This window comes from Mus caroli, unplaced genomic scaffold (genome assembly GCF_978045245.1).
Source record: "Mus caroli unplaced genomic scaffold, Mus_caroli_1 scaffold_9, whole genome shotgun sequence".
NCBI classification, from domain to species: Eukaryota; Metazoa; Chordata; class Mammalia; order Rodentia; family Muridae; genus Mus; species Mus caroli.
In genome coordinates this window covers 1,275,053-1,288,689 of record NW_028227264.1, presented here as the reverse complement: position 1 = coordinate 1,288,689, position 13,637 = coordinate 1,275,053, and the positions used below count along the sequence as shown (strand labels likewise).

General features: G+C 42.8%; 1 protein-coding gene across 4 annotated transcripts in view; it reads right to left on the bottom strand.

Annotated features, from left to right (window-relative positions):
- Mthfd1l (methylenetetrahydrofolate dehydrogenase (NADP+ dependent) 1 like) overlaps positions 1-13,637 on the bottom strand; it is a 202,896-nt gene that overhangs the window by 137,729 nt on the left and 51,530 nt on the right. For all 4 annotated transcript variants that reach the window (XM_085842593.1, XM_021173653.2, XM_021173654.2 and 1 more), the window contains exons 12-15: positions 7,283-7,419; positions 5,132-5,178; positions 2,762-2,869; positions 1,686-1,760 (exon numbers count right to left, since the gene is read on the bottom strand). In XM_085842593.1, the coding sequence (XP_085698719.1) occupies positions 1,686-1,760; positions 2,762-2,869; positions 5,132-5,178; positions 7,283-7,419 (367 nt within the window). The remainder of the gene's footprint in view (positions 1-1,685; positions 1,761-2,761; positions 2,870-5,131; positions 5,179-7,282; positions 7,420-13,637) is intronic.

Here is a 13,637-nt window from a genome sequence, read left to right as displayed (position 1 = left end):
CAAGCAGAAGGTACTGGGGGTCTGTGAAGGCCCTAAAACCTTATCTGAAAATGGGGTCCAGTGGGGAGCATGCAGTGAACACATGGGCCTGGTGGTGTGTGCTTGTGGTGCCTATTGATGGCCCTGCACGCTGAGCTCAGACCCGCCCCAGTCATCATGAATATGTTACTCCCCCAGTTGTTTCATACATATATACCAAATGAAGTATATGTTTAGTTTCAAAAGAATACATTCTACTTGCAAAAAGTAATTAAGCCTTTTAAGTTGGGGGTGGAGGTGCTTTCATGCAATCTCAGCATGTGGGAGGCAGGAGCAGGTGGGTCAGGCTACAGGAAACCCTTCAAATCAATCAATCAATCAATCAATTAACACCAAAACAACACAAAGCTTTTAATCAATTTAATTCTATAAAGAAAATATCCTAAAAAGTACTTAAAATATATTTAATGCCAATTAATGGGTAAAAATTATGCCATAAAGGTGTTTTGTTTTGTTTTGTTTTGTAACCCCAGTTGTCTTTTGAAAGCAATGATGAATAGGACAGAATTAGTGAACAGCATCAGGAAGCAAAATGGGAAGAATTAAGATAAAATAGCTTTTTCAACTTAGGGTAGTAGCAATTGCCTTGGAAGGGAAAAAAAAAAAAAGCAAGCAAACAAATAAAAACCAAACAAACAAGCGAGAGGGTGACCCAAAGCTGCCTTATCAGTCTTTAGAGCAGTGGTTCTCAACTTCCCTAATGCTGCAACCCTTTAACACTCTTCCTCATGTTGTGGTAATCCGCCCCTCACCATAAAATTATTTTTGTTGCTGCTTCATGACTGAAATTTTGCGACTGTTATGAATTGTAATGTAAATATCGGAGATACAGGATACCTGATACATGACCCCCCCCAACCCCCCCCAGAGGTCGAGACCCAAAGATCCAGAACCTCTGCTTCAGAACTTTTACAAACAGGAAACCATTTCTCTCCAGAAGGAAAAGGCTACATAAAAGCAGATGTGTCTGTTACCGAGGGTGCTCTAGGTTGTTAGCAAGGGAGCCCTCCTACTGCACACGTGAGGAAACAGAGTCCTAAAAAAGGGAGTCCTCTGGGGTGGGAATCCGGCTCAGGAGGAAAAGGTACTTGCTGCCAAATCCAACAACTCAAGTTCACCGCCTGGAGGAAGGAGATACCTGAGTTCTGGAAGCTGCCCTCTGACCTCCACACATACACACAGAATGAGTAAAACAAAATATAAATGATGTTTTTTCAACCACATGATATTTAAAAAAATATGTTATTGTTTTCTTGGCTCTTTGGTGTAGGGATTTATCTACAGACTTCACTGTGATATTCTGAGTTATTATGCTCTAAAGCAGCCGTTTTCAACATGTGGGTCACGACCCATGGGGGCGGGGGTGTTACATATCAGATATCCTGCATAGCAGATATTTACATTGCTATTCATGACAGTGGCGAAGTTACAGTTATAAACTAGCAAGTGAAATAATTTTATAGCTGGAGGAACTGTATTAAAGAGTTCCGGCATTAGGATGGTTGAAAACCCCTGACCTACAGGTTAATAACCAAAGGTGCATATGAAAGCCCAGATTAAGTCAAGGTTCTAGAATATTCTCTTCTTAAAAACAAAAACAAAAACAAAAAAAAAAACCAAAACACCACTATAAAGTCAAATCTTACCTTTAGCCGAGAAAGTTGAATTTCTGAAAATTCTCTGACACCATTCACTAAGGGAACCAGTCGATTGTAGAGAGCCTAAGAAAATAAAAACCCCACCCACTAGAGCTTTAGGGCCAGCCATGAACTTGGTAACTGGACATGTTCATTACATATAGATGGGCAATGTTCATTACATTTATTACCAAATAGGTTCTATTAATATTTAAGGCTAATATAAACAGCCTAGATTTAAATTCTGTCATTTTAATAAATCCTAGTGGAAATGATATACATTATCATTATGTATGTGGTAATGATATACGTTACCACTTTGTGTAAGTCTACTTGATCTGTACCCTAACAACCTATCAACTACTTCCCCGAGTTCTGTTTGGAAGATGAACTAGGAGGTTATAATCGAGAAAGTCGAGCCTTTCTTACAAACCATGAGGAAGTACCCCTCATCTAGGGCAACCATGAGGAAATACCCCTCATCTAGGACAACCATGAGGAAGTACCCTCATCTAGGACAGCTGCCCATGAAGAGTTAGCACCCAGAGTTCTGTCACTTTCAGGTGGATATCATGCGTGTGAAGCTAGAATCTGGTTCAGGCTTGTTGCATGTGAGTTCACTCTTACAGATGGCTGGCTGTCTACCGCCATAGCTCTTGCATAGCACACACAAATCTCTAGGTTCAAGTCTCGCTACTGGAAGTCCCAACCTCTCCCCAAACAAACAAACAAACAAACAAACCAACCCAAGTTCCATTTCTGTTAGAATGGACCAGTGTTTCTCTGGCCACAGGGAAAACAAATGCTTGTGCCGATGATCTTTGAGGCTGAGGAGAGTCATCTCGAACAACGTCCTAACCAGCACACCACAGCTCTCCCACTGTTCTGCAACGGTCATAGACCCAACAGAGAATCCGACTAAAGTCTAATTCTCCTCCCCTGGAAGGGAGGATATGGGTAAAACTCAGCAAATTCTGAATGCGATTTTAGAGAGCAGATGGGATCTAAGAGTCTCTCACAGAGTCCTTAAGGATGCAGGGACTCCAGGATAAAACCCAGAGATGGCTAACAAGGGCCCCACTCACCTTGTCTGTTTGAGTGCTCTCATGTAAAATTCTCGTGTCGATGGCTGCGGCCAGCAAGTTATTAGCGGCAGTGATGGCATGGATGTCCCCAGTCAGGTGAAGGTTGAACTAGAAATCAAATGTCACACCTTTCTATTTGCATCATATAGCCAGAGACATTTTCAGGAACTGCCCAAGTTAATAAAACAGTATGCTAATTATCTGTCTTTATCATGAGCTGAGACAAGATGGCCTACATCAGAAAATCAAGGTCAGGGCCTCCAACTTGCCAATAAAGAACTCTAGAGTTGAATTCTTCCAACCTCTGGTTAAAGACGACGCACTCTGATGGGCCTAAGTTTCTTTCTCATGATTCCTTCATTTTCAATTATTTATTTGAATTTGGGAAACTGTACTATAGCAAATACACTTGGGAAGGAAACAAGGCTTAAATAGTAAAAATGTAATAAGAACAAACACTACTGAAATCTAGCTTTGTATTAACACACATTTTATTTATAGAATTGACATATCCTATCATTTGGAAGCTTTAAGTTTTAAAATGAAGTCATTCAGGTTTTACTTATTAACGTGTGTGTATAATGCGTATATGGCAGAGAGAGGGAGTGAGCATGTCACAGCATGCGTGTGACAGTCAGAGAACAACCTCACGGAATTGATTTTCTCCTTTCACCTTTACTAGGGTTCTGGGCTTGGCTGGCCTGTGCCTTTAGCGGCCAAGCCATCTTACTGGCCCTGCAAACCTCCAAGGAAAAGTCTGATGGGTTTCGCATCTTTAACCTCTAAATCTGAAGTCTGAGGAGCTCCAAAGCCTGTACTATTCTTAAACACCCATGCAGGTCCAAAGTAGAAAATTCCATCCTACGCTTTGTTTTCATGATCGAAGGCATTAATAATGGTGCGCAAAACCCAGTGTGACCCTGTTACTCCCCTCTCAAGACCCTTCAATGGCTGACCAAGTATGACACTTCAAGTCACACTTAATCTCGTGGCTATCAAGCGAAGGTTGACTCCTGCCTGTTCTTCTGTCTCGACTTACCTAGTCTGCCTGCCCTGCCCTGGTTTCTGATCATGTTCAGGGACATCATGTCACCTCTGAAGAGGCAAAGCTCTTTTTTAATCTCAGGACTTTCCTTATAGTTTCCTCTGCTGGGAACACCTTCCGTCACTCACCTTCAATCCAACTAGAACTCTTTGTGACATTTCTCCATCCAACTTTTTATGAGTCTCTGCTGCCTGTGGATGGCGCTTAGTTTGCCAGCTAACACCCACTATGTGGGAGGCACTTTGCTTTGAGCTGCGGATACAGAGATGGAGCAGACACAGTTTATCCCAGCTCCAAGGGACAAACTGCCTGCTTCTATGTGCGCTAAGACAGTTACCCCTACACTGAGTCATGAGTTGAAGACCCATGCAGAGGAACACCATTGCTGTGTCCATGTCTGCTAGCTAAACCTCAAACTGTTCCCCTGGCCTGTTCTTTGTTCTTTATCCTAATTCAGCCTTCAGGCATTGGATTCTCCTACCTGTGAACGGGAGTGAGTGGAATTTTGGAGTAAAGCAGAATCTTGGGCAGGGTAGTGAGGACGAGGAAGGGCAGAGAATTCCCTGCATGGGAAAAGTCTAGTCAAGAGGAATCAGGGAGCCAGTACAGCTCGACGTAATGGGCTTGCTTAGTGCTGTTAAGACTCTGCAGCCCGGCAGCCACACAGAAGAGAAAACAGGACAGAGAGAATACGGAGCAGGAGCCAAGACCTGCTATGACCTCTCAGGCCATGCCTGAGAGACAGGTAGCAGGAAGGACAGGGTCTTGCTCAGACCAGAGCCTAGGAGGAACTCAGAACTGACCCATGAGGCTGATGCAAAGAGCAAGGCTGAGGGAAACGAGGCCTGGGCAGGCATGGGAGGCAGGGGAGATTTTCTCCACAAGAGAGTTTGTGGAGAAAGAAGAATCAGTGCCATCCATTCTTACTGCCCAGTTTCTCTGAGATGATTTTATTGTGGCCTCACTGGGTAGAATAAACCATCCATCACTTTCTGAACTTGGTAGTCTAAGAGATGACTGATGGGACCCAGGACAACATTCACCGTCTTATCTAAAATGGGCTTGAGTCCACAGAAGCCTGGGAACATGAAATTGTTGTGGAATTTAGAAAGGCAGAATGATTGATATGTGTGTGAGCATGCTTGTGTATACACACACACACACACAATTATAAAACATTGTAACCAGGGACTAGGTTAGCACCCATTTGCTACAGGAAAATAGATGCATATGAATAGGACATGAATCTTCACACCAAGTGGCACACACATATCCGTATGTAGCCAGCAGTGTCAGGGGTTCTGGTGGGCATCTCATGACCTTACCTCCTCCATGGGGATGACCTGAGCATATCCACCACCTGCAGCTCCTCCTAGAAAACACAGCAAGTACAGTTTAGTGAGTCCCCAAGTTCAGTTACAGGACAGATGCAGACCTAAGGATGCTACTCACACTCAACAAGGAGGCCTGCTCAGGCCCGGAACGGAAATAAAACAAAACCAGGGCACTGTTTCCAGAGATGCCATTTTAGGCCTTCTGTTTCTTTGTTTAAAAAGAAAGGTTAAGACCTGTGCCTTCTGAAGTAAGCAGGCCTCCAATCCCAGCTACAGGGAAGCTTTGAAGAGCATCATTGATTCAAGACCTATTGGGCAACAGAGTGAGTTCAAGGCTACTGTGGGTAGCAAGAAGGCTGCTTTCAAAACTGTGAGTAAAGGGCTGGGATATAGCTGAGTGGAAGGGCATTGGCCTAGTATTCATGAAGTCCTATATTCAGTTCCTAGCACCACACAAACAAACTTCTGAAAAGAAACAAAAAAAACATTCCCAAAGGCTAAATACAATATAGCAAATGCCGGTGCTATAAAACACACATGTGAAGGGGTTGGAGACATAGCTCAGTGGTTAAGACATGTACTGCTCTCTTCCAGAGGACCTTAGTTCGATACCCAGCACCTCCACCAGCTGGGTCACAACCACCTGTAACTCCAGCTTTAGGAGTCTAGAATACCTCTTAACAACAACAACAACAGCAACAACAACAAAAAGCAAAAGGAAAAGGCTGGGTGTGGGGTGTGCACCTTTAATCCCAAAAGTTGGGAGACAAAGGCAGGCTGATCTCTGTGAGATTGAGGTCAGGCTGGTCTACAAAGCGAGTCCAGGACAGCCAGGGCTGTGTTATACAGAGAAATCCTGTCTCGAAAAAAAAAAAAAAAAAAAGAACCAAATCAAACAAACAAACAAAAAAAAACCCCTTTTATACATCAGGATATTTATGTTTCATATAAATCATACATGAAATAAAAACAAAACTGCCTGCCAGGCTTGGTGGAACACTCAGGAGATGGGAGCACTCAGGAGACAAGATCAGGAGGATCTACAAACCTGAGGCCGGGCTGCTCTGCACAGTGAGACCATGCCCAAGGTGCTGGGTTCAATCCTCAGGAACAGAAAAAACCGAACCACAACAAAACCAAAAATACTCGGCCATGAATACCTCAGACAAAGATTATATTAGTTACTCTATATCGAAGACACTTGTTTTTCACAAGCAGACACCATTTTATACTATACCCTGTCCTTTCCACGTTATCCTAACTGAGTCTCACAACAGCCAGATGTGCCTGGTACTAGAAGCCCTTGTGCACTTACAGATGTGGCTCATAGACTTTAAGACTGGCTGTCGACTTCGCAGAAGTGAGATACACAGCCACGAATAAAACCACGGCCACTCAGCACTAAGTCTCACGGTCAGTCAGCTGCATAAGGCATGGCCCACCAGGAGGAATCAGTACTTTTAATGGGTTAGGAATTATTAATATTTGTAATAGCAATATAAATAAAATACAGTTAAAGACCACAAGCTGCCAAGAACACGCAGTAATTGCCGTGGTGAGGGCCGGGAGTGACTTAATGATAAATCCGCAGAGTGCGAGTAATGGAGGGAAGTGCCAGACAGCAGTTCAACTAAGCCACGGAGGAATTTCCTCACAGCCCTGGACGCAGCCAGTTGCTTCGTCTCCAGAGCTCCTTGGCCCCACAGAACAACTCCCACGAGCTGCAACTTGGGGCCAGACCTGAAGAGCTCATATGTGTACAGGAAGAGGCTGAGATGATAAGATCCTGATAAGATGGGCAGTGTTTCAAAATCGCTTGGTGAGGGAGGTGGGGATGATAGAGGAGACGCTGCTGGAGGCAGCAGGCCAGAGTAATGAAGTCAAGGGACCAGCTTCCGGGGTGGGTAGGTGGGGGCTCCATGGAAGATGCCCCCACCTTGCAGCAATCTCTGCATGGCTTTACACACCAGGAGGTTCAACTTGGGGTATCTGCTATGTCTTGAGTGTTCAGGGGGCGTAGAGGAATGAACACCCAGCTCTTTTGCAAAGCATTTAACTCCATCCCTATACATTATATTGATTTTGAATTTTTACTTCCCTTAATTTTTCTCCGACAACTAGCTTAGTCATGAAAGAAAGTACCTTTCACTCCAAAAGTGGGTCCCTGAGAAGGCTGCCTCAGACAGGCGAAGGAGTTGACATTCAGGTGAGCGGTCAGCGCCTGCACTAGTCCGATGGTGACTGTACTCTTCCCTTCTCCGAGCGGGGTGGGTGTGATCCTAATTTGGTGGGGAGGAGGGAGAGGGATGAATTGAATTGTCTTCCCAAGACAACCTTAGTAAAACCAAGCTGAGATTTCAAATTCAAATTTGAGTTTATAGGCAGTGAGCAGCGTTTTCCCAATGTACTTGATACCATGGTTTCTTGGAGTGTTCCCAGGTATAGCACACAGACCACATTCAAGCTAATGTCACAGGCACAAAAATGAAAGGCAACATGACCAAAAGGAAAGTTACTAGGTGACAGTGTTGATGAGGTTCGTTTCAGGGAGTGACACAAAGCTAGCCATTAACAAAGTAGGAACCAGGGCTGGAGAGATGGCTCAGTGGTTAAGGATCACAGTTCTAAGGGCAAGCTCCCCCGGGGAGAGTCGGTTCAGCTCTTATAACAAAGGTAAGGATAGAGCCATTGGGTGAAGTCAGTGACGGAAACCTGGAGAAGGAAGCAGGGCATGATACCTCAGAAGGAGGCTAAGAAAGACAGAATACATTTAGAGTTAAATGGTATGAGCCAGGGTGTCTAGGAAACTCAGCCATAGCAAATCTAACGACAGACTTTTCCATCTCCAAAATCTGGTGCTGTTATCAAAGGAGGAAGGCAGGCCTTCAGATCCCTCAGAACACCCTGCTGACTCGATAGGCAGTCACTCCTATAGTAAATATTTATTCAGTACTCTCTTGAGTCAGGGACTGGGCCAGACCTTGGAACACAAAGACGATCATGTCAGACTCTATGTCTCCCTCCCAGGACTTCTAACTGATGGGAGATAGAGATAACCCAGTGATTATAGCAACTGTGATAAACACCAAGTTGGGGAAACGGGACAGACACCGTATTAAGAGCATTTGGGATAAGGTTTCACATGCTTTGGAACATCAAGGGAAGCGTCCTCCAGACCTGACATCTAAGCTGGGACATAACCACGAGATAAATAGTGCCTAGATGAAATGCAGAGCGAGCTGAAGACAAGGTTCTGCTCTCTATGCCCTGTCTGTGAAATTGTGACTATAGTCAACAGTTCAAAGGGCAAGATTCCCCCAGGGGAGAGATCACTCAGCAATGACAAAAGTAAGGATAGAACCATTGGGTGAGTTTTCCTTTAGGGAAATAGACAGAAGAGACCAAAAGAAGTCAAAGACAGAAACCTGGAGGAGGCAGGGCATGATAGCTCAGAAGGAGGCTAAGAAAGACAGAATACATTTAGAGGTAAAGAGCCATCTAGGACTAAAGCAGGAGGAGGATGACGAGGTGGCCACTGTGAACCACTCCATGGCAGAGATTTTTGATGACCCAATTACATGCTACTTGATGAACTGAGCTGGAAATGCCCAGGTCACAGATGAGAGTTTATGGGCTCCCCTTTCCTACTGTCTACATAGCACAGCACTGAGTGATGTCAAAGTGAAAACTGTTACACAAGACTCCGAGTCCACTTCATATTTTTGTAGATACAACCCGAATGAAAGTGGCGAGGAGCCCACAGAATCAAAGACCCTGCAAAGATGCTGCATGCACCTAAAGATTCTGCAAGGGAAGGATCAGGGCTGTGCCTTATGTCACATGGGGGAATCCATTTTCTCTCCCAAGGGTACGCTGGCAGAGCAGAAGGAGACACGCCCAGGGATGACCTCAAACTTCAGCCATCCATCCAATTCTTAATTGGAAACACAGGATTGCTCAGTTTGCTGCCAATGAACACAATGCAGGAAAATCACAAAGTAGGAAGTATTTATTGGAAGCAATAAAAGGAGAGCTATAACACAAATTTATTTTGCCCCATCTCTGTATTTGATATCAAAATTTGGTTTAATTCTTTCCCCATATCCATAGCTCTGAGCTCAAAGCATCAAGTTTGTCTTAAAACGAGTAATTTCAAGCCTCTCTGAAGATTCTTTTTTATATGGGAATATAAATATAATGTGAGTTCTTCTCAATGGCTCCAAGTTCCTGTTGCTTGACCAAATCTACAACATTTATCAGGTGATTTTTATGAACTTCCAGATGACATTGTAATAAGAATTCTGACATGTCCCGTTGCTAAGGGGAGGAAAATGGCCACACTTCCTTCATCACAGTCCCCTGCCTAGGGCACCCGTGAACAACAGAAAGCATCTGACATTACCATGAAGCCTTTTCGTTGGTTAAGTACTGTTCACTGTGAATGACAGGAGAGACTTATCAAGATGCTCTTGTGGCAACTGGAAGGACATTTATTTAAAAGTCAAAGGGATTTCTTACGCAGAGACAGGAGGTGAAGATTTGAAGCACAATTAAAATCTTGAATTTCGTCAAACAGTATCAAACAGGGCACCACCAGCCAGGCATAGCCTGACCATGAACTCCAAAGTTACATGTGCAAACAGCTATAAATCTAATATATCACTCACCCAGGCATCTTTATGATTTGTAAGGTTTTTAAAAGCCTTTACTATCTGACAATAAATGTGACAGCCCATTTGCTTGTGCTTCCCACTACAGCTGACCGAGGGGAAGAGTTCAAAGGCTCTGTTGGTACTGGTTGTCCCTAGTGACCCGTGTCCTCTTCTGCCATTAGTACAACTTGAAAAACAAACAACAACAAAAACCCTCACAGATGCTTAGATGGCTACTTAGGGAGAAAGGGACCCTCTTACAAAGTCAGTACAGTTATCTAAATTGCAACACACAGGTTGAAGCACTAAAGAAATTTAAATCAGGTATTTGGCACTCTAAAAAGAAAACAAAACTTTGGCAATGGATCTTTATTCTCCTCCAGTGAGAAACTCACAGAGCAGTTTGGACTTTTAAAAACGACTCTGTCTGATGAATTCATGGAAATTCTAGAATCTTCTACAGGGCCCAAGATACACTCAAAAGGCCACCAGCTGCAACCCATGTCAAGTCCTTACACAAAATTCCTTTTCACTAAGGTAAGTGGGAAAATACTAAAAACTCAAGAGTGCCTCAGAGTCTCAGAATCTTCTGGTGTATTTCTGTGGGCGCCCGGGACTTTTAATTTTGTCAGGCGAAGCAAATAGAGCCAGCCACATGTAGGTGTAAACAGTACGAGATGTGTATCTGATGAGAGACAGATGATTTCCAGAGAAGACGAAACCTACAGTCTGAAGGATGGTTTAGAAATAGATGTGTGTGTGTGTGAATCTGTTTTGCATTTGAGTTATTAACAATTTAAAAGATAAAACCTCGACTCTTTCATATTTGCATCTCAGTGTTGCTATTTTTAACCCACATTTACACTAGATTGAGATGTAGAGTATGGGATGTATGGCAATTTAGGTTTCTTGAAAAATTCCCTGGATATCTGAATTTTCTAAAATGTGGGAGAATATTCACATTATAGAGTTCAGAGGAAAAGACAGGACACAAACATTATTTATAGCTTGATCTTTAAGTGTAAACAGGATGGGTATAAAGGTAAAATACTGAGAGAAAATAGAAGAGAAAAAACCCACTCCTGAGTAATGAGACAAGTTATTGCCTTCTGATTTTTCCTTACGCTACATTTATGAAATACGTCAACATTATTTTCAGAATAAAAAGAGATTTTCAAAAAGGGGGAAATAATTCTCTTGTAAATTGAGGGGTCATTTATATATATATATTTTAAAACTGCAAAGTGCATGTAATAGTTGATAATATCACTTTCCTCTGGCTTTTCATCTGACTAAAAGTAAAATTAGGGCGGTGACTTTTATGTCAAATTTAGTTTCTATTTTAGATTATAACTAGGTCTAATGTCAGTCAGCTGCCAAAGCTATTTAACACATTGACAAATACATTGTGTGTTGTATTTGAAGGAGAATTAATTCATTGAGACAGGATCACACTATGCAGCCATGGCTGGCCTGGGACTGGCTGTGTGGAGCAGGCTGGCCTTAAACTTCCACTCTCTATGTATCTCTCTCCCAAGGGCTAGGATAAAAGGCATGCAGCACACCTGGCTCCTGAATTTGTTTATTCATATAGAATACAGTGTGGTGTAGGCTCTCTAGAGCCAGTAGATTTCTGCCAGGGCTGCTCTATACTCATCACTATCAGTTCATGGGCTGTTTTGTGCTTTGGTGTGGCTTTGAATGGAGGGAAAGGAAGACCCCCTTCACTGTGGCTTCTAACAGTTCTGTGAAGTGAGAGGGCTTAAGACATAGTTTCCGAAAAAGAACAGCTGCTCTTCTGCTGCTTAATCTGCTCTTGAGGACGCAGAGTTCAGCCTGCAGTTGTATTTACAACACGGCATGTATGCTAGCTCCCGTTAGGCTACACAGAGTCATGCCAGCAAGGGGCTAGTGGGGAGTAGAGCAATGTTTACTGAGGATGGACTGAAGTGAATGTGTGAGCAGCCATGCTGGTCAGCAGTCTCTGGCACAGGGCCTGTCTCTCTCTGTCTCTGTTTCTGTCTCTGTCTCTCTCTCTCTCTCAGTCACTGTCTCTCTCTCTCTCTCTGTCTCTCTCTGTGTCTCTCTCTCTGTCTCTTTTTCTGTCTGAGACAGGGTTTCTCTGTATAGCCCTGGCTGTCCTGGAACTCACTCTGTAGAGATCTGCCTACCTCCAAGCAGTGAACTAAAGGTGCCCTGTAGCAAGCACGGCTTAACACAAGGCTGCTTAATGCTACTTTTGTTGTGAATTCTATCAACCAAGACTTTTTTGTAAAATCTGTGTATACAAAATGGGTATGCCATTCAAACATTAATAATAAATTATACACTTAAAACTCAATTCTTTAGAATATATCATTTACAATTTATTAAAAAGGAAAGTGATGTGCCAATTTTTATATAAGAATAGTCGATGAATATTTAATACTACAGAACACAAAGCATCTTCAATATGTTTCAGAGTTGAAAGACACTTTGATTTAATAATCATCAGTGATCAAATGGTACTTTGTATAAATATGTCATACAAAACACCTGGCAGCAGGGTATGTAGGGCCATTGTAGAAACTAGTGGAAATTCTGTTCTAATCCCAAAACTCTAATGATTGTTTTTTAAATGAAACTCAAGTTAGCAACTCAAATAGCAATTTTAAAAATCAAACACTCTAACACAACACAACTAAAGATACACCAACCTGATACTTATACGCTAAAATGATGGGAAGAAAATATTAAATATCAAAAGCCTTCTTTCCCCAGTAATTAAACCAGCACATTTCTATCATAAGATTAAATTCTGTATACATAGCTAAAAGTGTGAGCTCATGTGTTTCAGGAATTTTAACTGGTGTTGTGTGGTGTGATGGTGTGTCTAGCACAGATGTCGTACATTCAAGACACACGATGGAGCAAGGATGCGCACTGCCAAAGACATGCCAGGTATATTACGTGCTTTATGCTGAATTAATTTCTGATGGCTACGCATTCGAAAATCCCTTACTATTGTCCTCTTTTCTTAAACCACATTTTGAGACATGACTCCAGAGCTAAGAAGCTGGATCTAGCATGTGGCCGGAGGCCAGGCCCTAATGGTTTAACTCCCTCGTTGGGAACTTGATAACGATATCATCATAGCTTTTGTTAAAGACATGTCAACTTCGTTCTTAGCTCAAGGCAGGGCCACGTCTAGAGCTGGGCTTTATTTCTACATTAGACAAGTCCCAGATGAAGTGTATCACTGCCACTTCATGAGGAAAAAATGCTTCATGAATCTTCCTTTATTATCAGACGACACATTCCTCCTGAGATCCTTGGATCTTATCCTGAAGGTTCTGGAGATTAAACCCAAGGCTTCACACAGCCTAGGCAAGGGCTCTGTAACTGTGGACAACTCCTGCCCCCAATCTCCTGAACTGAACCACGGTGAGAAAACTCAGTGAAACCCACCAGGACTATACAAATTCTGGAGGAAGGAGGCAAATCCATGTATTAGATAGACACATTTTTAAAAGGGTGTATGTGTTTCTTTAGGGAAGTTATGTACTTCAGTGGTCATTTTTAGCACATTAAGTATTAAGTCGGTGTATCTTTAGGTTGTATTGTGTTAGAGTGTTTGCTTTTTTTATTATTTTTTTAAAGATGTATTTATTATTATATCTAAGCACACTGTAGCTGTCTTCAGACACACCAGAAGAAGGCATCAGATTTCATTACAGATGGTTGTAAACCACCATCTGGTTGCTGGGAATTGAACTCAGGACCTTTGGAAGAGCAGTCAGTGCTCTTTACCGCTGAGCCATCTCTCCAGCCCTGTGTTTGCTTTTTAAAATTGCTATTTGAGTTGC